The sequence below is a fragment of the Callospermophilus lateralis genome, unplaced genomic scaffold (assembly GCF_048772815.1).
Source record: "Callospermophilus lateralis isolate mCalLat2 unplaced genomic scaffold, mCalLat2.hap1 Scaffold_79, whole genome shotgun sequence".
NCBI classification, from domain to species: Eukaryota; Metazoa; Chordata; class Mammalia; order Rodentia; family Sciuridae; genus Callospermophilus; species Callospermophilus lateralis.
Window position 1 is genome coordinate 5,890,319 of NW_027515935.1, and position 26,655 is coordinate 5,916,973.

General features: G+C 34.8%; 1 protein-coding gene and 1 non-coding gene across 2 annotated transcripts in view; one reads left to right on the plus strand and one right to left on the minus strand.

The window, feature by feature from the left end:
- Positions 1 to 1,702: 1,702 nt before the first annotated feature.
- The window catches only part of LOC143640932 (transport and Golgi organization protein 1 homolog), a 40,256-nt gene continuing 15,303 nt past the window's right edge, over positions 1,703 to 26,655 (minus strand). The window contains exons 7-29 of the mRNA XM_077108446.1: positions 20,964 to 21,095; positions 18,717 to 18,738; positions 17,715 to 17,803; positions 17,397 to 17,474; positions 17,201 to 17,311; positions 15,906 to 15,977; positions 15,604 to 15,708; positions 14,839 to 14,961; positions 14,632 to 14,740; positions 13,546 to 13,601; positions 13,367 to 13,457; positions 13,057 to 13,195; positions 8,225 to 8,326; positions 7,309 to 7,369; positions 7,159 to 7,194; positions 7,016 to 7,083; positions 6,804 to 6,904; positions 6,483 to 6,620; positions 5,646 to 5,714; positions 5,466 to 5,542; positions 5,269 to 5,340; positions 3,710 to 3,872; positions 1,703 to 2,699 (exon numbers count right to left, since the gene is read on the minus strand). Of these exons, the coding sequence (XP_076964561.1) occupies positions 2,386 to 2,699; positions 3,710 to 3,872; positions 5,269 to 5,340; positions 5,466 to 5,542; positions 5,646 to 5,714; positions 6,483 to 6,620; positions 6,804 to 6,904; positions 7,016 to 7,083; positions 7,159 to 7,194; positions 7,309 to 7,369; positions 8,225 to 8,326; positions 13,057 to 13,195; positions 13,367 to 13,457; positions 13,546 to 13,601; positions 14,632 to 14,740; positions 14,839 to 14,961; positions 15,604 to 15,708; positions 15,906 to 15,977; positions 17,201 to 17,311; positions 17,397 to 17,474; positions 17,715 to 17,803; positions 18,717 to 18,738; positions 20,964 to 21,095 (2,328 nt within the window). The 3' untranslated portion in view covers positions 1,703 to 2,385. The remainder of the gene's footprint in view (positions 2,700 to 3,709; positions 3,873 to 5,268; positions 5,341 to 5,465; positions 5,543 to 5,645; positions 5,715 to 6,482; positions 6,621 to 6,803; positions 6,905 to 7,015; positions 7,084 to 7,158; positions 7,195 to 7,308; positions 7,370 to 8,224; positions 8,327 to 13,056; positions 13,196 to 13,366; positions 13,458 to 13,545; positions 13,602 to 14,631; positions 14,741 to 14,838; positions 14,962 to 15,603; positions 15,709 to 15,905; positions 15,978 to 17,200; positions 17,312 to 17,396; positions 17,475 to 17,714; positions 17,804 to 18,716; positions 18,739 to 20,963; positions 21,096 to 26,655) is intronic.
- On the plus strand, positions 23,827 to 23,933 carry LOC143640960 (U6 spliceosomal RNA). Its single transcript, XR_013155199.1, has one exon. It is a non-coding gene; the product is annotated as a U6 spliceosomal RNA (small nuclear RNA).

Here is a 26,655-nt window from a genome sequence, read left to right on the forward strand (position 1 = left end):
ATGTGATGCTGAGGATTAAACCCAGGGCCTTGCCTGTGCTAGGCAAGTACTCTACCACTGAGCCACAACCCCAGCTGCCACCAAAGAATGGGGTTATATGAAAAAAAAGAGGATGCTTTGTATGAATGTCTTTCATCAGCATTAAACAAACTTAAATTGAACATTGTCATTAGCTTAGCTTTAATTCAGACCTGAATGACCAAACCTCCCCTGCCAAAAAAGGTGGTTTTATCTTGAAGCAATTAACACAAAACAATCTGTATCTCACAAATTAGTTGTTTAAATTTACTTTCTAGTGTGGGAGGGGATGAGTCACTGGACAATAATTACAACTATAGCAGTAATACTTTCAGGTTGAAACACTACTGCTTCACAAATGAAATGATTTTAGTAACTAAACTCAAACACAATTTGCTGGAGAGGACTTCTAAAACTTTTGAGATACAAAAGTATAATTGAATCAAGGGACAGTATTCTCTCACAACCGGTATATGGGCAGCTACCTTGGGCTTTGCTACAGAAGTGGTACAATCAGATGGATATAAGGAGAGGAAATTATGGGTGGGCTCAGAACTGCTCAGATAAACTACGTAGAACACATTATAGCTTACTAATAGAATAAATACAAAAAAGGCTTTAGAGGGAAAACTACTGTTGCTTTGAATAAAAAAATAAATCTGCCTTTCCTTGAAAATCTATCTTCCTAGCTGACATCACCTTTATTTAAATGCTATTTTAAAATTAGAAGTTATAGTAACTTCAGCATTGCCATGTGTCCTGTAGAGGTTGAAAGATACATTCAAAATTGGTGTTTGTGACTTAAATTTTATTTTACATGGCTAAAAATGGCATAAGGTATTATATGGTTTTTCTCTTACACACAGCTGCTGCTTCTGATATTAAATGGAAGCTATGTAGATTGAATTCTTCCTAACGGACTCAAATTCTTTTTGATTCTGAGTCATCTTCAGTAGTTTAGAGATTTTGTTTCACAGAGATTTTGTTTCACACTGAAGCTTTTGCCCCTATTTTGAGAATACTTAGGGGACATAAAAAGAACAATGATATGTTCTAGGTTCCAACAATCCTATTACTTTCTAGAACTTTAAAGAATGGAAGAATATGGTCTAGCAGTAAACAAAAGTACCAGGCTTTTATAATTTTATTTAAATCTTAAACCTCTTAAAATGTACTGTTAAAATTGCTGTAATTAAAATTACAGCTCTGGAGAGCTAGTTCTTAGGAACATTGTTTTAAAGACAGTAGTTACAGATTCAGGACTTGCTTTAATTGATTTTTAAATAAAATATATTTGAGTATCTAAAAAAAAAGAATTTAATTCAGCCCATAGTTGCTGATTAAGGACATTATAAGCCTTAGGGTTTCATTCATTCTTAGAGGATTATACTTTTCTAATTTTTTTATCATATTCCTTGAAAATCAGTGGCAAGGTATGGGAAAGAGAAGAGTGTGTGTGCACATTTTTTTTTAAAAGAAATTTCCTTATTTTTTATAGACACAACATACCACCCTATATTTTACTGTTTTAATGCAATACTGGCAAAAGCAGTAGAACTTCAGGTCAAACAACTCTTGCTACTAATGTAAACTCATTCTCAGAAAACCATTCTCACATGGACAGTGGTTAGAAAAAAGTACATGAATGTGCTACAAAAATAGAGCCACAAGACTTCTCACAAGTAAAAGAAATTCCTCTGTATAAGTCCACAGTTGACCAAGGTCCAGCCTCCTTAACAGTGAGCAACAGGAAATATGCTGCCAAGTCACCATCTTCAGTTCTGAGAGTGAGTTTACATGCTTCCCCAATGGCACAAAGTCTCATGACGATCCAATGAATCAACAGACACTTGGGAAATATTAATAAACAATTTTTTATGAACTATTACAACAAAGAACTTCAGCAAGAAGGAAAATGAAGTTTATGATCTTTGAGTAAACATTTTTAGCGTAACAGTCTCTGCGACCAGATATTTAAAGAGAAAAATCAAGCTTATAAAACACCATTTCTCTGTTATCAACTGGAATACACTAAAAATAGGATACTGGAAATACATGTTCTTAAAGCATTTCCACAGGAAATGTCCATAATTATGACATTCTAAACCATTTAGCAATTGTATATGCTACATTAACTAAAACAAAGGTATTCCTTATTGCATATTTTAAAGTTGGAAGGATACTCTAGTTTAAGTGGGGGATATTTAGGGGGAAAATATTTTGGCTCCAAATGTATACTGCACCAAGGCAGCTTCATTCTAAAAACATAAACCATTTAAAATAAACTTTTATATTTTGAAGCCAATAATCCTTCAACACAATGAATAGTTCATAGTCCACTTTCTGACTAAGTGTCAGAGGTTAATTTTATGGGCCCTGTTTTAAGGCCTGTGAACAGCCCTCACTACTCTGAGAATCGGGTGTAGGTGGAGGTTCATCTTTAAAGCCTGAAGACATTAAGTCTTTTGCAGCAGGTGGTGGCCCATAGTCTTGGGGACGATGAGTTGGAGGTGGTAATGGGGCACCAGGAATGAAGTACTCTCTTGGGCCAAATGAGCCTAAAGGTCTAAATGGTGCAGGTCCTGGAAAAAAATCACGAGGGTCAAAAGGCAAATCCCATTGTCCAGGTGGAACACCTGGTGCATATTCTCTGAAGCCTATTGGTGGACGCATCCTAGGACCTGGAAAATAAAAAGGAAGTTATGTAAATACCCAGAAATTTCTGAACTTGGGTGATTTCAAGTATGTTAATATAGTCTTTAATTTCTCCCAAGCCTAGAACATCAACTGGTGAACATCCTGACTTGCCAGATGAGGCAAACTGAAATGGAACAAGTTTAGGTTATAGCCTGGCCAACCAGCCATGAAGCAACATATTAAGGATTTAAACATGGCTCTACCTAGCTCCAGGCTTATCTTTTATCTTTCCCTACTATATAATTGCAGAATTATTTCTATCTCACAAGAGCTCCATTTATATTTGGAAGTACTATATTACCATGACAAGATGATAGATTATGAAATAAGAACTTTACTACATCAAAGAAATTTTGATAAAAGGAAATCCCACTATTTATTACTGTATCCATTAAAAATTCATGAAGTATTTCAGCATGGACTTTACACATGCCATCAGAATCAAGGTGCATGCCCTCCTGGAAAAGGCCTTCCACAGCCACCTAATTAAATCAGCAACATTTATTAGGTCACTGTTAAATCCTCCTCTTTAACACTTCCCTCTGACTTTTCTCAAGGTAAGGAGGGTTTGACTTTTCCTTTTCTATATTCTATAACCTACTGCCTATGATTCCATTATGGGTGATTACAAACTTTATGTTATAGGATTTTCATATCTGTGACAAAATTTTAAGTTATGGCATGTGTCTCATCCACCTTTTCATCTATTGCAGTGCATATCAACATATTTTCAACAAACATCTGCAGAAGTAATATTTCTGGCTTTTCTCTATATAGCCCCTTATCCTTGTCTATGAGATAGCTATTGCCTATCTCAGTATAAGATTATGTAGTGTCCCATATGTCCCAAAAAACTGGAGGAAAAGTTAAAATGTACTCAGCTGTATCCTTTCATTGTTAAGACCTGAGATAGCAACCAACTGTTTTAGCAAGCAATAGAAATGAAAGATGAATGTGATTTATAAGTCAATCACTACTGTTCAGATCATCATACCAAATGGTGGAGGAATTGGCCGAGGCCCAAAAGGCCCACCGAGCTGAAATGGCGGTCCATACCAAAAGGGAGGTGGTGGAGGCCGTCGCATCGGGGGTTCCATAGGGGGGCCCATGAAGGGTACCCCTGAGAAAGGAGGGGGCCCTTTCATAGCCATATTAACCTGCAATTTAAGATTTTAAAGAAGTTAAAAGTTTTAAAATTCCTATGTATTAAGACAAAGTACCAACACCGATAAAAGCTAAAACCAAAACAGGCACCTGTCCAGAGAACACCATCAGTGCAACAAAACTCTACCCACCCCTCCTGTGTATTCCCACTGACAGCTTACAGAAGTTAGAAGGATTCCACAAGAGGGAGCAGTTTGTTAGTGATTATATCTGCTCAGGAAAGGGAAAGGCAAGAGGACTGGCAGAGGTTATTAACAGAGGTGATTTCTGACCAGTATGTCATGCTGTATTCACTACAACCTATTTCAAAGGGAGTCCCCCTCCTCCCCATCACTTCCCTTTCATCACAATAGCTCATTACTTCCATATTAAGAATGAACAGAATAAAATGAAAAATACATTCTTTACCCATGTAATAATAGCTACTATTCAGAGTATCTTCAGTAAGTCTTTCATAATTATTCAACCTCTGAGATCTTTAAGTAGACTGTCTTGTAAGAGGGAACAAAAGCAAATGGATTATGATAATTTGTTGAAGGCCACACTGCATATTAAAGGGTCTCAATCCCAGGTTTGCCTGCAAGCCATGCTTTTCCCACCTCTACTCCTCTATAACAACGGGTCTTTGCTCTCTTTTAAATCTTCTACTACAAAGGGGTTTGGGGGTCTTATCTAAGCTGCCCTTAGATTGCTCCAGAGATGTATATTCCTGGAATATGTATACACTGGAACTTGAGAAGTATTTTCCAACACAATGCTATATACACAAATTAGGAAGACAAGGCTTTAATATTTACTTTCATTTACTGTACACCATTTGAGATATTGATTTATCATTTCCTATGAGTAGTGAGTTTGAAACTAAACAATTAAAAATTTATTTTATTATAGAGCTGCAGAAGACCTACCAGATATAATAGCAACACAGTTACAAGAAAATGCACTTATGTGAACAAATGAGACCATTGCTTGGGACTGGCTCAAGAGGTCATTTCAGATTATCATTGTTGCACTGAAACAGTATTTCACTTTCAGAAAATCTGATACCAATCTAATTCAAATCACTCAAAATAGGGTTTGCACAAATGGAGGAATTCTTAAATAGCATTCTTCCAAACAAAAATAAAAATGATGAATTATATAATTTATAATGAATGTACTTTGCCTTAGAACATTCAACACAAAACACCATATAAAGTTAGAGTGATAACTTTTCACATTCTGTAGTTCATTATAGTTGTACACACTTAAGCCACATTTCCAAGGAGAAAAGTAAGCTCAATATTGCATGCAGTTTAAAGCAAACAAGATCAGTGTCATGCTCTGAATATCCTTCCCAGAAATGCACAGAATAAAACCCAATTCAGTTCTCAACCTCTAAGTACTTACTCCAACTGGATGCTCAGTTAAAGAAGTAATGGTAGAAACTGAGGGGGTCTCAGGTTCTTGGGGAACAGTTTGCTTTTTAAAAAACAAATGGGATGGTACAAATAGAACACAAAGAAGGATAAAGCAAAGAGCAAGTACTGTAGGAAAGCAACATGTTCCTGCACCACCACGTGATTCACAGTAACTACAGAACTTACCTTGCCCTCATCCGTCACCTTAGCTGGAGAAGAACTTTTGGAGCTGCTGTTCATGTGAGCTGGACCACATCCTGGGTCTGTTAGAGATCAAAGAATGGATTCAGACTTATTCTAACATGAAGAGAATAAAAATCCTGCATCCACAATTACAGATTCTTTGAAATTACTTGGTCTCTTTACCAGAGGCAACGGGTTTCCCAGATGCCTCAGAAGACCATTGAGTACGAGGTAAAGGTCCATCCATTGACCCTTGGGAAAAAAGATCAGAGCCCTTATATGTATTTTTCAGAAGAAATAAACCACTGGTGGACAGGTCAGGGTTCAACAATAACTAGAAAGCAACATTAAAATGGGTTGCTCAGGGGCTGGGGTTGTAGCTCAGTTGCAGAGTGTTTGCCTAGCATGTGTGAGGCACTGGGTTTGATTCTCAGCACCACACCATCTACAATTAAAAATATTTTAAAAAAATGGGTTGCCCAATACATAAATCACAATTTATGAAGAGACTTAAGTAAAATAAAGAACTGCCTTGGGTTGATAGAACAGCAAATTAATACGTACTGGTCCTAAACTTTAAGCTACAGACTTGAAGTATGTGTAAGTTGGCTTTTCTTTAGTCTGTATAACCTGACTTCCAATCTTACCAAGACTACAGTCCTATTTAGAATTGGAAATAAGACTAAGTATTTCATATTGGAAATATGTATGCTACATAAAGTTTAAGGCTACTTTTATAATATGTGGAAAAGGAACACCATAGAGATTTAATTTAAAGATAAAGGTTTACACTTCACAGTGTAAAATTTAAAAGAAAAAACAATACAGGGATCTCCAGGGGAAAAAAAATGTTTTCTATTCTAGAACAGATTTTACAGAAAACATTCACTAAGATAAAGTAAGAAATTATCTTCTATATATTGTACAGGCCCAAATTCTATGTTTTCATTAGAATATTCAAAAGGGAAAAAAATCAAAACCTTGAAGCAGTTTACTATAAAGCAACATGTGAATGCTCACCAAATCCATTTCTAGGCATATCTCTTTGATTAAGAGTAGCAGAAGGAGGTCTCCCAGCTGGCTCTGCTGTCAGTGAAGGGGAACAGTCTCCACCACTCACGGGGGATGGACCAAAAGAGCCATTATGGCTCAGTGGACCTAAAGACAACAATGCCGTGTTACTACTTTAAGGCAGCCTTCTCCCTGACACCAACCCCCACACCTCCCGCTTTAGCAAATCATTCAGATTATTTCATAACCATTACACACAGAAATAAAAAGTAATTTACATACATTCTGCACCAAGAAATAAAATAGCTCCTTTTACAAAGTGCCCCCTACCTCTCCGAGGAGGATTTTGTAAATTTGGTCTCTCCGGCATTGGTTTTACAATCACAGGTTCATCTTGCCGCATTGCCATCTTTTGGGTCATTTCCAGTAGTCTTGAATATTGAGAAAGAATGGGCTGAATTATGAAACAGCAATCATAGATAATATCTAGCATAACCTTAAAACACTATAAAACATACAGTAAGACACCAAAAATCACATACTTCTGTCTCAAATTAGCAGCTTCCCTTTTCTCTTCAGCTATAGCTCTTTCTGCAGAACGAGCTTTGAGCTATTAAAGAGAAAATATTCAAATTCAGTTGCGGTAGGCTATGCAAAAATAAAGAAAAGGGGAAAAAAATCTTACCCAATTATCATGAGCTTTCTTCTCATGCATAGCAATCTGAAAAAGGCAACACATTAAAAAAATGTTTTTAGGGATTCATTATTATAGCCTATAATTGTCTGTATTAGATATCAAAGAATTCTGCAACTACAGGACAGTATTAATTACTACCTGGTTTTTAAATGAGCGCTCGGTTTTCTGTAATTCTTCTTCCATCTCTTCAATTCTCCGCCTAAGAATTACAACAATTGAATAAAATTTGAAACATTCTGACCATTTTCTCTTTATTCCATCAGCTATACTTTTAAAGACTTTTATCATACATAAGAAAAACATTTCTAAAGTTATATGAATCCAGTGTGTTCAAAACTAATACTACAGACCAGGTGCAATGCCACATGCCAGTAATCCCAATGATTGGGAAGCTGAGGCTGGAGGATCACAAGTTCGAGGTCAGTCTCAGCAATTAAGTGGGAACCTATGCAACTGAGACGCTGTCTCAAAGTGAAAAAAAGGTCTAAGGATGTAGCTTAGTAGTAAAGCACCAAAAATAAATAAATAAATAAATAAATAAAATAAAAACCTAATACTAATAACTTCTTTATCATTTAATTGCTAGAGATTCTGAATTGATAAATTATAATTTCCTTAACTGTTCATCAGTGTGTTCTCAAGTAATTCTGCTAGAAATATCTTCCTCCTTAAAACTTTTTCTTTTTTTCAAATTATATCCATAGAAGATTTCCAAGGTCTATCAAATGCCACACTTTTGTGGGTCTTGATATAACACACAGCAAACTGATTTCTTAAAGAATTACTACAACATACAAAACCCCCAGAACTGTTTGCATTGACCAAGTTCCCTATGGTCTTGCCCATTGGGTACAAGTAAATTTTTGTTAACATTTTTCATTTGTTAAGTTGAAATTTATTTTTTCTCCTGTGTGAATTGAATGTGTTCATATCCTCTCGTTATTTATACTTCCATGCTATTTTCTTCTATCTACCTAATGTAAAAAAAAAATTAAAAAGAAAGCTAACACTAATTCATGAGACATTAACACCCTCCTTTAGAAACTGAACTCACTTGTAATTTTTAACTTCCTGTACAGCGGAAACCACCTTTTCATCTGCAGCTGACAGCTGCTGCTCTTTTTCTAGTCTCTCACATTCTTCTTGACTCTGTTTCCTAAAAGAAAACCAGTTATCAAATCAAAAGTTTCTCTTTGTGAATATCACTTCCCACAATTCTATAAAATGCTTAGGCACATAAAATAGGAATTCAAACCTGCAATTTCATAAATCAAACTCTGGCAAATCACTTACATTTTCTAACTTATCCTCTTAATTCTCTACTTACCAGTAAATAAAATAAATGTGAAAACAACATGTGCCCCAAGGGCAAGTCTCCTGTGTGTAAGATAATAAAAACTCACTTTACTTCAATGTGGAAGATCAGGACTGATCAACCTAACATAATTAAACATATTAGGATAAAGCAGGGGATAATTCTTTTCTCGTTTCTGCCATGGGTAGGACACTAAGTATATCTTTGTCATGGAGGAACTCTTTTCTCAATCCAAGACTGGTACCATATAGTCAGTCAAAGAAAAAATCTTCTAGAATATATCTTTTAGCTATGCAATTAACCACAGAACATTTTTCACACTTTAGATATTTATTTCAAAAGAACTGTAAATTAAGCAAAAAGACAAATCTGAGTTTTGATAATGTCTATCAACCAGAAAAAGAAGCCAAAGTGACCCACTATCAGAGTATTATCTACTGACAAGTTTTAACTCTGATCATGAAACTCAAGATGTTCATCTACTGACACAAAGGTAGCCACATTTAATGATTTAAAAAATACTATTTTCTGCTATCTTTGTACTACTTTAGCCATATTTCCAATTCAAAAGATAATTAACTTGAAACTTAATTTTCCATAAATCAGAAGAACTACAGTAAAAAAGGATTACTGGTACCAAATAGAAAAAGGGGATAATATATTCTTATATAGCTTCTCATTTAATTCTTCAGCAAGTATTTTATGAGTGGCTATAATATACTAGTTACCTTGTAAGATGCTAAAGAATAAAAGAGCTCACTGTTTCAGGTATAAATGATGCCTAAAGGAATATAATAATTTTCCCCACTGGCTTAAGAAAGAATATGGAGAAAACTGAATCTTGAAGGACAGAGAGAATTTTGTTTCCAATTATCAAAGAGTTAGTCTGAGAGCACTAAGAACAATCAAAACATCTAAGAATATAAAATTGTGTTTGAAGGGATCCAAGCTAAAAAGTCAGTGAAGATATATGTATGTGGCCAAGATCCATTAGAAAAAGGAATCTCAGAATTACAAGTAAGGCTGGCACTTTAAGATACTTTTCTCCTATTGAAGATAACACAAAGATATGAGTATGAACCAAGCCTTCATTAAATTCCTGGGCTTAGAGAAAAAATGAGGCTACCAATAAAGGGACCCTTAATAAAAGCCCTAGCCTTTGAGTTTAGATTAGAATGTACTGCACACTTAAGTGATGAACAGGCAAAAAAATCCAAAAGGAACAATACTGAAAAACATTGAAAAGACAAGTCATTTTTTAATTATCTTAATTGCTGACTAAGTTTAAAGTGACAATCTTACTCAAGTAACCTCAACACTTTTCTATAAGAAGATAACTTCGTCTTAGTCCTCAAATTTCATCTATAATTATCACAACAATGTTGGCCAATCAAAACTGACCAGGCACTCCATAAGACAAAATTCTGTGAGAAAAAATCCCATAGAAAAGGAAACCAGCTAATGGGGTTATCCGCACATGTTTTAAAATCACTGTGCTTTATATAGTCAAAAAAGTAAAGTCAAGATTATGAATTTCAGGGCTGGGAATATAGTTTAGTTGGTAGAGTGCTGCCTTGCATGCACAAGGCTCTGGGGTTCAAACCCCAGCACCACAAAAGAGGAAAAAAAAGATTATGAATTTTGTCAAAGGATTAGAAACTATAAAACAAAGAAATAGTTGGGTGTGGTGACCTACCTACAGTCGAAGATACTCAGGAGGCAGAGGCAGAATTATGAGATTAAAGACAGCTTGGAAAGCAGTAAGACCCTAGTCCCTTATGAGAAAGAGCAAGGAGTCTGGGGAGGTAGCTCAATAGTAGAGCACATGGCTCAAGGTCCTGGGTTTGAGCTGTAGTACTGAAATAGGACTGGGGTTGTGGCTCAGTGGTGAAGCACAGGCCCCACATGTGTGGGGCACTGGGATCAGTCCTCAACACCACATAAAATAAATAAAATATTGTGTCGGGCTGGGGATGTGGCTCAAGCGGTAGCGTGCTTGCCTGGCATGCGTGCGGCCCCGGGTTCAATCCTCAGCACCCCATGCAAACAAAGATGTTGTGTCTGCCAAAAACTAAAAAATAAATATTAAAATTCTTTCTCTCTCTCTTAAAAAATCCTATAAACAATAAAATATTGTGTCCATCTACAACTAAAATAATATTTTAAACCCTGAATTTTTTAAAATCCTAAACTCAATGAATGATTTTAACAGCAGATTTGGGAAGTGAAATAAATCCTAGAGCTTTTAACATAGGTCAGAAGAAAATATCCAGAAGAAGTAAATCCAGAATGTAGGAGGCAGGGGAAATCAAATTCTAATATACATTATTATAATCAGAAGAGAGAATGAGGTAAAATCAACATTTAGAAAAAGACTCGAAAATTCAAGAAGTGTTTAATGGTCCCAAGCAACATAACTGCAAGAGGAAAAGTGGGTGGGGTGGGGAAAACTACACCTAGGCACTTCCCAATACAACTGTTAAAAAAAGAGAAAGGACTACAGAAACTAGAAGAGGGATAAGACCAAAAAACAATGATAATGGACTCCTTAAAAAAAAATTTAAAACAGATGGTAATTAATTGGATATTTTTAAATTGCTAAAACTAAGTAACAGTCAAAATTCAGTAGCCAAAAGAAAGATCCTTTAAAAATGGAAACTGGTTTTAACTCTAATCATGAAGTTCATGTCAACCTAATACAGATTATAAAGGTAGCAATATTTAGTGAATAAAATACTATTCTCTGTTTATCCTTGTATTACCTTTGATACACTAATCAAATCTATCATTAAAGGACAATGTTCAAATAGAATGAAAATAATTTCAAATAAGAAACCAACAGTGTAGAATGCAGAACTACAGAAACTTTAAATATGTGTATAAATTGAATGAATGTCTTGTGGAGTTCACAGTATATGAAGTACTAACATACAATGCCACAACAGTTATCTGATTCAGGAGCTACTTAAAGCCCATAAAAAAAAATAATAAACCTATTAATCTATGTCAGGTTTTTATTAAATCCAGAATATATACCATGGCCTTTAAATTATGAGAAGATGAATAAAATTATAATTATATAATTATAATTCCATTATAATTTATGATTACATCAAGCTTATACAGGGGATGAGGAAAATAATTAAAAATATTTAAACTATTAAAAAAGATACAAGGAAGAAAAAAAGAACAGGTCATCAAATAGAAAGCAAATTCTTCATAAACCACACGCACATATTGACATGGACAGACTTATATTTTAGAAAGTCCACTCAAGCGGCTATAGAGAAAACTACTAAGAATTTGAAATAAGTTATATACAAATATAAAAAATGTAGAATGAAGACAGATGATCTAGGTTAGAAACAGAAAAGATGACACAGGCATGAACTAACATAGTACCTGGGGATCAGTAAAAAGAGTAAAAACCACAGATGATGACTGAATGAATTTTGGAGGAGTTGAGAAAAATAGTGCTACAATTTAACTGCATTACAAAAAAATTAATTGCCATTTAGGTCATTCAGATTACTAGTAGGGACAGAGAAAACAAGTGTTCTTTTAAAAAAAAAAAGTGATAAAATGAGAAATGTTTCTTTGAAACAGGCCAGGAATTTAGAACTGGCCTGAACAAAAATTTGAGATTCTAAAAAGGTCGATTGGAGATCACAGAATTTTAGAAAAGTTAATGGAAAGGTTTCAATATTTAATGCATTAATTAGGCAACAGAAGTCAAAATACCTAAAAATAGTTAGGTCTGTAAGAAGGTCTGTCTTTGCTTTACAAGATATATATATATATATATATATATATATATATATATATATATATATATATATATATATATATATATGAGTAAAATCAGGTGCAAACAAATAAAATCTGACACAACCTATTTTTAGAGAATCCAAGTATTTTTGTGGATTAAAAACTTCAAATGAACTTTCAAAAAATAACTAGCTCCACACTAAGAAGATTAATATATAAATATATTCTACAAACAAGTACTTCTGTAATCATAACTCCTAAGGTCCTTGCCACTGTTCAATTTTGTGTGAACATCTGAGATATTCAAGTCCAAAACTTGTACCATCAATAAGTAAATATTATCCCTTTTTGAAGTTTTTATTCTACTAAAACATGTCATTCCAAATCACTCAGTATTTTTAAAGGTCCAGAGTTAGAGATACAAGTTCAAAACATTAGAATTACATAACTGATCACAATGAAAGGTAATTAAAATAAATAGGGAGATCATAGAAAGGGTCTAGAACTTTGAGAGGTATTTCCACATCAGTGACTGTTAATACCATTTTACCACTTCCTGCCTTCATATGAATTTGACAATTGATTACGATGTCCTCACAGCCTTAGTTTATGGTTCCAACTACCTCAGGACTCTTAAGACTGACAATGGAAAGAAAAATGCAACTTATAGGAAACAAACACAAAGGAAAAAAGACAAATCTCTACTTACTACAACTAGAAGAAATTGTAAATAATCTTAAGAAAACATAAAATTATCTATTAGTTCACACAGTGATAACAATAACAAACAATGAAAATCTTACTTTTGTAGTGCCATCTCATTTTTCTGGTAGAGTTCATTTAAAATCTCCACTTTCTGCCTTAGAGTTTTGCATTCCTCTTCCAGTCCAACTTTAGAAGACTGTAGTGAATTGCAGTCACCTTCTAATTTCTTTATTTGGTCTGTAAAGGATAAAACAGCTTATCTCTATATGTGTACAAGGACTTAAGAACTTGTTTGAGGGAGTAGTGCCAAGAAAAGTAAGAAGCATGAAAGCAAGAAGCCATTCTTTATCTTTCCAATAAAATTTTAAGTCTTTCCAACATGGCAATTTCTTCTCAAAAAGAACCCACCTTTTAGATTACATTTTGTGGGCATCGAGGCTCTTAGCATAAGTTGTAAAAGTTTTAGATCCTCTTCAACTACTGATATTGTAGTTTGTGTCTAAAAAATGGAGAAAAGAGAGGTATTCTTAAAAGTGAGGCACAGGAAGAATTCACAGGCACTATGGGACTCTTACAAAGAACTATACCCGAGAGACATCCATCATCTGCTTAATTTGATCTTTGATCTTCTCGTTCCGATCACCTAAAAAACAAAAGACTTTTGCTTTTTCTTTCCTTACTTTTAACTCTATATTCTCCTAACTTCCCCAAACTAAATAATGATTGTGTTCAAACACCAGAAGAAAAAAAAATCAATTAAATAACTAAACTGATTAGACTAATGACTTTTAAGAGAATTGCAAGCTTAGATTTAAAAAAAGAGAGAGAGAGGTGAATTTCAGGCTGGGGTTGTGGCTCAGTGGTAGAGTGCTCACCTAGCATGTGTGAGGCACTGAGTTTGATCCTCAGCATAAAAATAAATAAAAGTACTGTCTGTCTTAAAAACAAAACAAAAAAAGGTGAATTTCTAGTTTGCACAACTAAAATGTTATCTATGCTATTCTTGTAAGATAAAAGCTTTTCTTCTCTCTCAGATCTATCTTCACCTGGGCAAGTAAGTGTCTTATTTAGAAAGATTCAATCCTCTATTTTCTCCCTGAATCTACTACCAGGTGTGGTTTGAAATACTTGCTATGTAAGCAATATCCAACTTGGGAGAAAACATCTGGAAATATTTTCCTCATCAGTAAACACTGTTACACTCCCTCTCTCTAGCTTTCTGATAGTCTCTAGACTCTGTTCTCACAGCCTTAGTTTATGGTTCCAACTACCTCTGGACTCTTAAGACTGACTGTGGACCTTAAAACCACAGAGCCATAGAGATGATGAGTATCAAAATCAACTATCATCTGCATAAGAAATAAATTTCTCTTACTGTACAATGTTCAATACTCTAAGTATTGTACAGGATGTGACTATTGTAGCTGCAGTGTACTTACTAGTTTTCAATGGGATAGAAAAGGTCAGTGTTCTTCACATGCCTATTGCTACATTATACCCCAGCAACCCACCTCTGCCAATGCAACAGACATATCTATAGATCCAGTGATATGTGTCTACAACCCTGAAGCTTAAGAAGAAAATCAGCTAGCTGAAAAGTGGCATCTGTATAAATACTTAATTAAAGACAGGAAAGCAAAAAAAGGATTCAACCTCCCTGAGACTGATCTTACCTGCTACCTCTCCGTTGGTTAATTCATCTGACTCATCTTCTCTATTTTGATCCTCAGATTCAGATTCACATTGTAACCGATTCAACTGTGTGATATAATTAGTCAAAGTCTAGAAAAGAAGCAAAAGGTTGGAAGACTCTCGATTTTAATTCAGAAAATTTCAGGAGAAATCATGAGATGAAACATGTATTTGGAGTATAAACTTACATTAATAGTATCATCTTTGTGATTAAGAAATACAAGTAAATCTTTCTGGGACTTCTCAAATGATTTGATGTGTTCACTGAGCTCAGCGTGTGATGTACACCAGTCTTTGACTTCCTGCTGCAACTGAAAAGTCAAAACACATGAATTCCTGTGGGTTAGGGAGGGGTTTCTGCACTGGATACATCAGGACTACAAGACTTAGACAAAGAAATAGAGAACCATACTCCTCGGTGGCCTGCCTCAATGGAGGGGGTTGAGACCTTGGTTAAGGAAGAGGGCAGAGTGGCCCCAACTCTCACAGCTGCAGTAAGAACATCAGAGTTCTCAGGAAGTTGACCCTGTTTATTGCATTCCCCAGAAAATTGCTGCCAATTCAAATAATTTACCTCCAGCAGGAATGGCTGGGCATATATGACTGTCTCCTAAATTTAGACTCCTTATCATGTAATCTTCCCTTGGCCAGTGAATCAGTAACTACTCAAAAGAGGATCATAAAATACTTAATTTTCTGGTTTAAAAAGTTTCTTTGAGGCTATGCAAGTTAATAACTGATTGACATTTGATAAGAAAAGCAATAATCCAAAAATCCAAAACAGATGGAGAACATATACATGCACTCAATTTAGGGAGCATGTTTAAACTTTGCATATCTAGAAAAGGTCCTACATGAATATTCCTTACCTCAGAAACAGATCCAAGAAAGATACAAGATAATGATATTCACTTCTCTAGTTTACATTATGTATGACATCAAATTTTCTTTACCTGCTCTTTCGTCGTCTTAAGTATGGTATTTTCTTTCTGAAGCTGACAGCATTCCAACTTCACCTTCTCTCCACGAAGCTTAGCTTCATTAAAGACAATTTGAAGCTAATGCAAAACACTAGAGTTAGTGAATTAATTCCAAAGAAAAAACAAAGTTATACTTTCCCAAACCAGACATCATATAGTTCTCATTTTTTGCACATTTTAGCACACTTCAAATTTTTGGTCCGCAACAAAACTAAGATATAGTATTAATATCCCATTATGCCAACTATCCCATTAGCAAGAGTTGGCAGCTTTACCTCTGAAAATTCAGAAGTATTCACTGAAATGACATCTTCAAGCTTCTCTATAGATTTCTTATTTTCAATTATCTGCCAGGTGAAAACAGAACACAAAATATGCATTAGGATTTCAGTAGAAATAGTGATATGTGTGTGTGTGTGTGTGTGTGCGTGTGTGCGTGTGTGTACACACATATATATACTAAAAAAGATAAACACAACAAAATATTTGTCAAGCCATCCCATTACATTTCAGTAATGCAGGGGATCCAGCTTTGGACTAAGCAAAAAATCAAGAACTGAAAGAGATGAGGGAAAATGAAGTCATAAATATTTCATGGCATCCACAACCTTACTGTTTATGAGATAACCAGAAAAAGAGGTCAAAGTATAGAAAATCATAATGCAATAATAAAATGTTTTAAAGCATAGAAAATTAATTAATTACTGTTTTAAATAAATCAGTTCAAATTAGTAATTTTTTTTCTAGTGATAGAGAAAAAAAATTTCCCAAGATCATTTTTAAAATTTTCTTATCTGAAGTAAAAAATGATAAAATTTAAGGGAGAATAGACTAATCTCACATACAGAAGAATTCCCAAAAATTTATAAAGATATTCGCTCCTTAAGGAAGTGGACATAACTCCCCAATCTTTGTTTGCAATGCCTGGGATTGAATCCTGGGCCTCATGCATGCTAGGCAAGTGCTCTACCATGAGCTGCATCCTGAGCTCGTAACTCTTCATACTTTAACTGTGGGCTGTGCATGGTAACTTCCAAAGAATATAATATGAAAAGGATTGGAAAGAATTTTTACAGTGACGAAATCTGATAAATACTACCTCAGCTAGGTGATCAAGCTTACTTGGGGGTAGGATATTTCAGAACACACTCTCTACTATCTTTTGCAACTTTTATGTAATTACAGAAACTTATAGAAATTGAAAATGAAATATGTAAGTAAAATTTTTTTAAGTACAGAAAATTGATTAATTCATTACTCTTTCAAGTAAAAAGTAAACAAATACTGTTCAATTGGACAATAGTTTTTTAGTTGATCTGCATGTTTCCAAGGGCAGAGCAAAGCAATATGAAAATTATCCAAGGTTGAGAATAAAAATATTTCCTAGGCCCATAAAAATAATTTGTTGTATCAGTACTTAAAAGTTCCACAAAATGGGCACAGATGTGGGTTCAACTTCCTTGACTCCTAATCTTACTTTAGTTAACAGCTGAACTAAGTTCAACTTAACCAATTTTACAAAATATTTCAAAAGCCAAATTAAAGCAACACTTAGCAGCAAAACTCTTACCAAGTCGTGATTCTTAGCATTCTGTTCTCTTTCAGATTCTAACATAACATGAAGACTTTTAGCTCTCTCATCCAGAAATTCTTTAGCTTTTTCAAGAAGCTTTATTTTATCCTGGGAAAAAAGGTGTCAAGATTACTCACTCATTACATTTACTTTTGATTTAGAATGTAATTCCCCCCAAAGAAGGGATTTTTACCTTATATTTAGTTGCTTCATCAGAAAGAATCATATTTTGTTTCATGGTTTCTTGGATCTGTTTCTCTGATTCCTTTATCTATGTAAATAAAGCATTCAGAATTAAGATACACAAATTATAGTGCTACTATACAAGTTACTTCCAGACAAGTGACCCTTTCCAGAAGAAAGCAGTACTTAATACATATGACTGCTTAGAATTTGGATGATTTGTAGGAAATAATGAAATAAAAACTTTAAAATATGATTTTTAAATTAAAACAGGTAGAAATGATTCAAGCTAGAACCAAGGGAGAAAGAAACAAAAAAATAATTATACCTTCTGTTCATACTTTGAAAATTTCTGTATCAGTTCTTCATCTTCTTTCATGAAATTGATTATCTTTTGGGCAATTTGCTGTTCAGTGACTAAAAGGGGGAAATACACAAGATTATTACAATCACTAAATGAAATCCAATTACTCAATCTACTAAAAGTAAAGACATGTTATATGGTACTATGAGGAAATACTTCTTAGCATAACTAGTATGCTTTTAAAAAGCAATCTATGCTTATTAGCAATAAGAGTATAAAATTATTAAAATTTAAGAAAAATATAAGAACAATGATATTTTGCTGGGTGTGGTGGTGCACACCTGTAATCCCAGTGGCTCAGGAGGCTGAGCTAGAAGAATCCCAAGTTCAAAGCCAGCCTCAGCAAGAGCGAGACACTAAGCAACTAAGTGAGACTTGGTCTCTAAATATAGGGGGTTTGGGATGTGGCTCAGTAGAGTGCCCCAGAGTTCAATTCCAGGTACCCTTCCCATCCAAAATGATATTTCAATTTAAGCTTATTTCACAGATGGGAAATACAGTAAAGTGTTGTAGCTTGATATTCCTCCCTTCTCAAAACACTTTCTTTTCAGAAAATGGAATCATTTAATTCTTTGCAAAGAAAAACAGAAATGAAAGCATACTGATTCACATTACCATTCTTTAAATTATCTACTCAATTACTTAATGCATGATTAAATCATTAGCATAGAAATACTCTTCAAATGTAATACATCTGCATTACATCAATATTCAAAGTTAATCTGCCCCAAATTAAAACTTATCATCTCCCTATCCACAATTTGTTCCTCCTCTTTATCTCCTATCTCAGAGTTGGAACCAGCATCATCTACTCAGTTATCCATGCTAGCAACCTAGGAATAGTAAAATTTTCAGGAGGTAAAAAAAAAGTAATAGACATTAAAAGTCACTGTATCTACTTCTAACATACATAAAACACACATCAAACACCAATACAATACAAGTTTAAGAAACCTAAAAATTTACCTTGATATACTCTATCTTTTACCTAGAAGAGAGAAAAAAGATTAAATTTGATGTCAAACATCTGCTCAATAGAAACAGCATTCCTAAAACAACAGTCAGAATCATAACCAAGTGAGAATTTAATAACATTCTGGTTCAGAATAATAAATTTATAGGATTAAAAATAAGTAAAGGTTAACAAGAATTTTAAATTTAATTGGTAGTTATATTTCATAAATAGGCTCTGACATAAACACACTAAGATATGTACCTTATTTCACAGTAAAGATGTGTGTGTGTATGTGTGTGTGTGTGTGTGTGTGTGTACTCAAAATCATTTACTTGAGAATTCTAAATAACCAGGATAAAGTCTAGAAACAATCAAAAGGAATCTGAGGAAACGATATTAAGGCATAGCATAATCTTTGTACTAAGATATGCCACTTTCACTCACCAGAAAACATCTTAGAACTCCAATTTAAATTTGCCTATTGGCTGAATTTAGAAACTAATAGGCTACATCATCTTATTTCTACAAACCACTAAATATATAGCAAGAAATCTGAAAGGGAAGACTGCTAGAAGAAAATGCACAAGCAACAAGAGAAATGACAATTAACATATTCTGGAAAGGACAAAAACAATCATTTCCTAAAGACAGCAATAAACTGCCTGATAATAAAACCTAAGCAGAATTTTTTTAAAAACATCACTAAATTTCTTTGTAACTTAGCATATACATGTCCTTTCAAATGTTATAAATGGTGATGGAATACTCAGATGTGTCCATGGATCATCCATGGGATCTTCGTAATAGGAAATTGCATTCAGAAAACTCCAACACAGAAAGAAATGGCATTTCTTTAATGACATAGCCTTGCTAACCTTTTACTCAAAATGACAACAGAAGAAAATGGGAAGTAGCATAAAAGCAGTCATCTAAGGAAGAGACTAAAGCTCCAAAGTCAAATGCTGAAACTGAGGAGCAACAGCTAGGAACCAGATCCCACATAACCTAGTGAAAAGAGAAACAGGTATTGTTTCTTTCTTGAAATGAAAGAAACAAGAGAGAAATATAAAGTGTTTTCATGTTTTTCCCTTCTCTTTATCCTTCTATTTCCTTTTTCCTTTTAGCTGAGAAAAAGTTCAATGAGATTGAACTGTGAAAATTCCTCACAGGAATCCAGGCAAATGATTCTTCTATTTAAGAAGGGAATGCTTTTTAAGAGATTTTACACTCAATTGTACAAGGAGAGGAAACTTACCTTAACAATGATATGTCTGATATAATTAAGAAATCAGAAAAAGAACACTCAGATTTGAAAAGATTTGTATCCAATGCTTTTGGCCTCTTTAACTGTTAGGCTTTTCATATGCAAAGTCCATTTACCTAAAATAATTTTCTTCCAATTATGTTAAATAACTATGAAACAGAATGACCTACAGTACAAACATATGTATGTATAAGCTTATATATATAAGCTTATACATATATGTACACACATACACAGAGATAGACTAATTCTGCTCAGAAAAATAAGACTTAATGAACAAAACATTTAATGGATTTTTGGACAACACATAATCTATACTTCCAAATAAAAAGGTATTTTCTGAACATATGATCAAATCATAAAATCTGGGAATAATATATATAAAAGACTGGAAAAATTATCTTATCTCCTTTTTCTCATATTACTGTATTTCTTTGTAGCATTTCCCCCTGTTTATATGTGTTTATATTAACATACAGTTCATCAACATTTAAATCTTAGTTTCTGCTTTTTTTTCCACTTCACATTTAATTGTGAGCATTTTCTGTACCTCAAAGCTTTGAAATAGATAAATCTGCCTACTATTCCATTAAGCGAACATACAATATCCCCTAAATGAATTATGTTGTGCTAAGTCTTCAATCTAATACACTGTTCCACTGAAAAACATTACCAAAATCTTCAAAGCATAGTTATTTCTTTAATATAGATTACTAGACATATATGCTACATAAAAGGATATTTATCTAACCTATCCCATCTTTTATCCCACTTTTAAGACTTCTGATACGTATGAAACTACTGGTCAGGATGGCTGTAAGAATTACCAGTTCTACAAACTGCACCCACACTAAATTATTTTATAAGGTTAGTTTGACTTAAACCACTAATTTGTGTTTTAGCAACTGAAAAGGAAAAAAAGTGGGGGGGCAGTGACTATATAAAATAATCCTTGTGCTTATGTGCTAAGGTATAAGTAAGTTAATTTACTCACAACAAGAACAGTTCTCCAAAAGAAAATGACAAAGGATACCAATCCAAAGAAAACAGTGAAAACTACAGGCTCCCATGGTAGTCCATAAAAATTAGGCCCAGGTTGATACTCATCAGGCAATGTAGTAAACAGCTGAAACAGACAAATTAGAAGAAATGGGAAACCTTAAATTTATAACAAAACAGTCACAAAGAATCATGGCAATTCTAAACCAACCTCCTCGTCAGAAATCCACCTCCTCAATATTTTCCAATAGTTTCTTCAAGAGAAAGGATACTGACAGTCTCATATTTTTTGTTCACTTGCAGTGTTTTCAAGTATAATGAATCTAAATACTTTTTTAAAAAATTTATTTATGTATCTTTAGTTTCAGGTGGACACATTATTTTGTTTTTATATGGTGCTAAGGATCGAACCCCTAACCATCTAACCATCTAACCCTAACCATCTAACCCTAACCCTAACCCTAACCCTAACCCTGTGCCTCATGCATGCTAGGCAAGCGCTCTACCACTAAACCACAACTCCAGCCTGAATCTAAATACTTTAAATTGAGCATACTTTAAATTTTCCAGTTTGTAACAGGCCCTATATCATCACATTGTCTAACACCTGGCTAGAATCCCTCTGGATCATTCTTTTCTCTTAGATAACCTGGTTTTTATAATTTAAAAAATTCATTTAAGACAAAAACTTAAATATATGAAAGAACTAATTAATTTTATGGCAACAAATAAAAACAATGAAACAATAAAAAGATTTCAAGCCCCTCTGGGTATCATTTGATAAGCTAGAAGAATACCTTACTATTCTGAAAAGTGTTTAAATAAAGAAAAGGAATCAAATATTTTTCTCCTGCCTTAACTATACAAACCAAATATCTGTGTAAAGAATAATCAATCATAGCCAGGCGCCGTGGCACACACTTGTAATCCCAGTAGCTAGGGAGGCTGAGGAGGGAGGATAGCAAGTTCAAAGTCAGCCTCAGCAAAAGGGAATTGCTAAGCAACTCAGTGAAACACTGTATATAAATAAAATACAAAATAGGGCTGGGGATATGGCTCACTAGCCAAATGCCCCTGAGTTTAATTCCCAATACCCCCCCCCAAAAAAAAAGAATAATCAAATTTTTATTTGTGTAGGCATCCCATCCTTTAAATGAAGAAAGAAAAATCCAGCAACTCAGACCATTGCTATTTTGCAACCTATAATATATTAGCAAATCTCACCAACGTCACTGTTGACTAGTAGTCAACATCAAAGGAGAGGATATGCATATGTCAATGCAATATTTCCTATTAAGTTTTCATAAGAAAAAGAATTGAACCTAAACCTGACTATGAATTTCCAAGAAATATAAAGCAACAGAGAGAAGCTGAGGTTGTTAGCTCAGCACTTGCCTAGAATGCATGGAGCCCGAGGTTCAATCCCAGCACCACCAAAAAAAAAAAAAAAGGCAATAGAGAAAACAGGTTAAATTGTTGTACCAGGGGGATGTCATTTATTCACCAAAACTACAATATATCCTAGAAGTCCCACAAACGTATTTTTTTCAATTACTGCAAAAAGTTACAACAAAAGGAGAAATCAATTAACTTATATGAGACTTGTTCTCCCACTGAAAGCAACCAGAAAGTTGGAATATATATATTTTTGGTACCAGGGATTGAACTCAGGAGCACTTGATCACTGAGCCACATCCCCAGTCTCAGCCCCATTTTGTATTTTATTTAGAGACAGGGTCTCACTGAGTTACTTAGAACCTCACTTTTGCTAAGGCTGGCTTTGAACTCATGATTCTCTCTCAGCTTCCCGAGCCACTAGGATATTAAGGCATGTGCCACCATGCACAGTCAAAATATATTTTTAAAGAGCTATTTTTCAGATAGAAAGCCACAAGGGACATGCAACTGTCACCCCTAAGAGAAGGAGAACAAATAGGTGAGCATTCTACCTTGAGGCACCCTCTAGACCTCAGTTTGGGAAGGGGAACCCAAATGGGGCCTAACAGTCTCACTGAGGAGAAAGAGACCAGAGTTCCAGGAGATTAAGCAGCCAAAAACATGTAGAGAAAACTACCAGAAAGATGGGAGCCACAAAGAAAAAGAGTTCCAGAAATCTGCATGGAGGTGGTCTTCAGTTTGGGGCTACATTCTAAGCAGTACCTGCGAGGGCCAAGAACAACTATAAGCTAACCAATCCCACAGTTGGCACTGAGCTGGGAGAAGTCTGGATTCCAGCTAACCAGAGAGAATTGACATACAAAACCAGTATGGTCAACAAGCTCATGAAGAAGTATTTGATCCAGGCATGATAGCACATGTCTGTAATCCCAGCAGCTCAGAAGGTTGAGGTAGGAGGATACCAAGTTTGAGGCTGGCAAGTTAGTTTGAGCCTAAGCAAGTTAGTAAGACCCTATCTCAAAAAAAAAAAGTTCACTCAATATCATTAGTTATCAGGAAATAAACTCACAAAGACATACCCACTAGAATGGCCCAAGTGCTAGTGAAGATGAAGTCAAGTGGAAGTCTCCTAAATTGCTGGTGGAAGTATAAAATGATTGTGGTCATTTATTAGCATGGCTTGACAGTATCACATAAGATAAAAACATACATTAAACATAGGAGGCAATTGCACTCCTAGATATGAGTCCACTTATAGGGGCATATATATGAAATAGTACTGTAGGAAAAATGAATCTATAGTTTTAAAAAAAAAGTTATCAGTGGTTGCCTGGAACAGGTGGTGAAGGAACTCACTGGGAAGGATCCCAAGGAAACCCCTGTTCTAGTGAAAAAAACTGTTCTATATCTTGATTATGGTAGTTTTTACATGGGTATCTACATTTGTTAAAACTCAGAGTGTGATTGCTTTGGCAGCACATATACTAAAATTGGGACAATACAGAAAAAATTAGCATGGTCCCTGAGCAAGGATGACACCCACATTTGTGAAGCATTCCTTAGTTTTGTGGAAACAACGCTTCAACATATGAATGGATAAAGAAACTGTGGTACATATACAAAATGAAATGTTACTTATAGCATTAAAAGAGAAAAAAATTATGGCATCTGCGGGTGAATGGGAATATCAGGCTAAGGGAAGTAAGCCAATCCCAAAAACCAAAAGCTGTATGTTCTCTCTGAAAGTGGATGCTGACCCATAATGGGGGTGAGGTGGGTGGCAAGGGGCATGGAAAGAATGGAGGAACTTTGATTGGGCAAAGGGGAGGTAGGACAGGCGAGAGGGCATAGGGATAGGAAAGATGGTGGAATGAGATGAACTTCATTACCCGAGGTACATGTAGGACTACTACACGTGTTGTGTACAACTAGGAAAAGTTTTGTTCCATTTATGTACAATGAATCAAAATGCATTCTGCTATCATGTATAACCAATTAGAACAAATTAAAAAAAAAACTCACTGATATTGGCTATCAAGGAATTACTGTTATGTTGGGTGATGGCCCATGGGTTCATTATACTATTCTCTATGCTTTTCTTTAAAGCTTTTCTAATTAAATTTATTTTTTAATTAGTACATAGAAATAAACATTATAATTATTGAAGTAGGTAACATGACATTTTGATGCATGTATACACTATGTAACGTTTAAATCAGGTTAAATATATCTACCTCCTCAAACATCATTTATGGTAAAACTTTCACAATCTTTTCTTCTAGTATTCTGAAATGTACAGTATGTTATGATTACCTATAGTCCCCTACTATTCTCTCTGCTCTTATTTGAAAGTTTCCATGATAAAAATACTAAAAATAATTTTTAAATTAAGATATAACTGCAAATATTTAAAGGATTTCTATATAGAAAAGAATTCAATTTTATAGAGGAAATCATGTGGAGGAAAATTTGGAGTCAATACAAGGATGAACTAGACAACAGAAGAACATATAGCCTTGTAAGAGAGTGACTCCTGCTAGGAAATACTGGTGTACAGGCCTCATAACTACTCGTCAGGGCCACAGTAAAGAAAATTACAGCAATGAGTGAGAAACTAGACTAACAGCCTTCCAAGGTTTCTTCTAACACTAAGATTCTACTAAGATTCCATTGATCAATGAATCTGATTGGTGCACATCTCCCAAACACATCAGAGCCTATTACTCTCCAGTCCCATCAGATATCATACTACTTGTTTAAGATTTTACATTGACTTGTTCATAATTTTTGCATATATTTGTTAAGTCCTTTTCTTAAGGCTTTCAAAAATCACAATCATGCCTTACACCTGTTAGACTCTTTTAGTCCTCGCACAATGTCCTGTACATACTGGGCCATCAAAATGCCTTTTTGAAGGCTCCTTTCAAATCAGTCTCGTAACATTGTGCCTCTTCTTTGCCACTCACGTCAATGTCTTACCTATCACCGCAAAATCACTGACCATACCTGCACCACATTCGTGTACCCCGACCTAGACCTAGAGGAGGGCTCTGTGCATACCTAAAAATACGAATAAAGAAATCCTTCCCATATCATGAGGCCGTAAACTTTCCAAGTGATGTTGATTCATTCTGATAATCATATTATGACTGTGGAAGACTGGGCTTTAATCACTGGAAATATCATTATTCTAACTGCCTGGCTTGTACATACTACTTACCCAGGTGGCTGCCACCACCATGAACAAACATGGAGCCAACTGAAAACTGATTCATTTCTCCCCATCACATCTTTTCCACCCTGGTGGTCTCTCCTCCCCAGGTATTCATTGTCTTTATACCACCTCTGACTGCCTACATGAGAATTAGGGGGTGCGTGGGGGTAAAACCCTACAAAATGCCAGACATCTCACCAGACACTTTACCTTGTCAAATCATTTAATTCTTATGATTGGAGTAAGCATTATCTACATTTTTCAGATGGGGAATCTGATATTCAAAAGTTTAGTTATTTGCCCAAACTTCTAAATGATAACCTTGGGATTTGAAACCAGATCTACCTGGCTTCAAAATCTATACATTTTACAAGGAAAACAACAACATCACTTTTCTTAAACAAGTCTTGAAATAACACAACTTACAGGAAACAACTTCAGTTGAGAAGGATTACTGTCACAATGGCCCTAGGACCATCTTATCCTCCAAGCTCTAAAAGCTTTCTCATTCCTATAATTAAACTCTAAAAGTCCAACATCAACAAATACCATGACGGGGAGGTAAGTCCTAAAATGCTTAGATAAGCTTCTAGACAGATTAAATGTCTTGTTTGGATCATGATTTTCTTTAGAAAGGTCAGCCTTAAGTGACTCTTTCTAAGAAACAGATCTAACCTAATTCCTTTCATTCTTAAAACTTTCTAAGGATCCCCACTATTAATGGTCTAATGCTACTTTGGCCCAAAACTTCCTTTAAGATTTGCTGGCCTCTCCAACAGACCATCCCCCTCCAACTTCACACGTTATACAACACCAACTATTTACATTCTCCTGGCCTCCCCAAATATCCTTTTCTTCATGTTTCCATTTCTCTGAACACATTTCTTCTGACTGCCAGCTTCCCCCACCATCCTCCACCCCAGCCTGTCTAATCAACAACAAACCACATGTCACACTCCTGTTTGCCCTTTGCCTGTGCTTCAAACACATCTCAACTACTTTCTGACCTTATTGATCACCCTTCCAACCATAATAAATGCATTTATGGACAATAATGTTCTACCATCAAATAAAT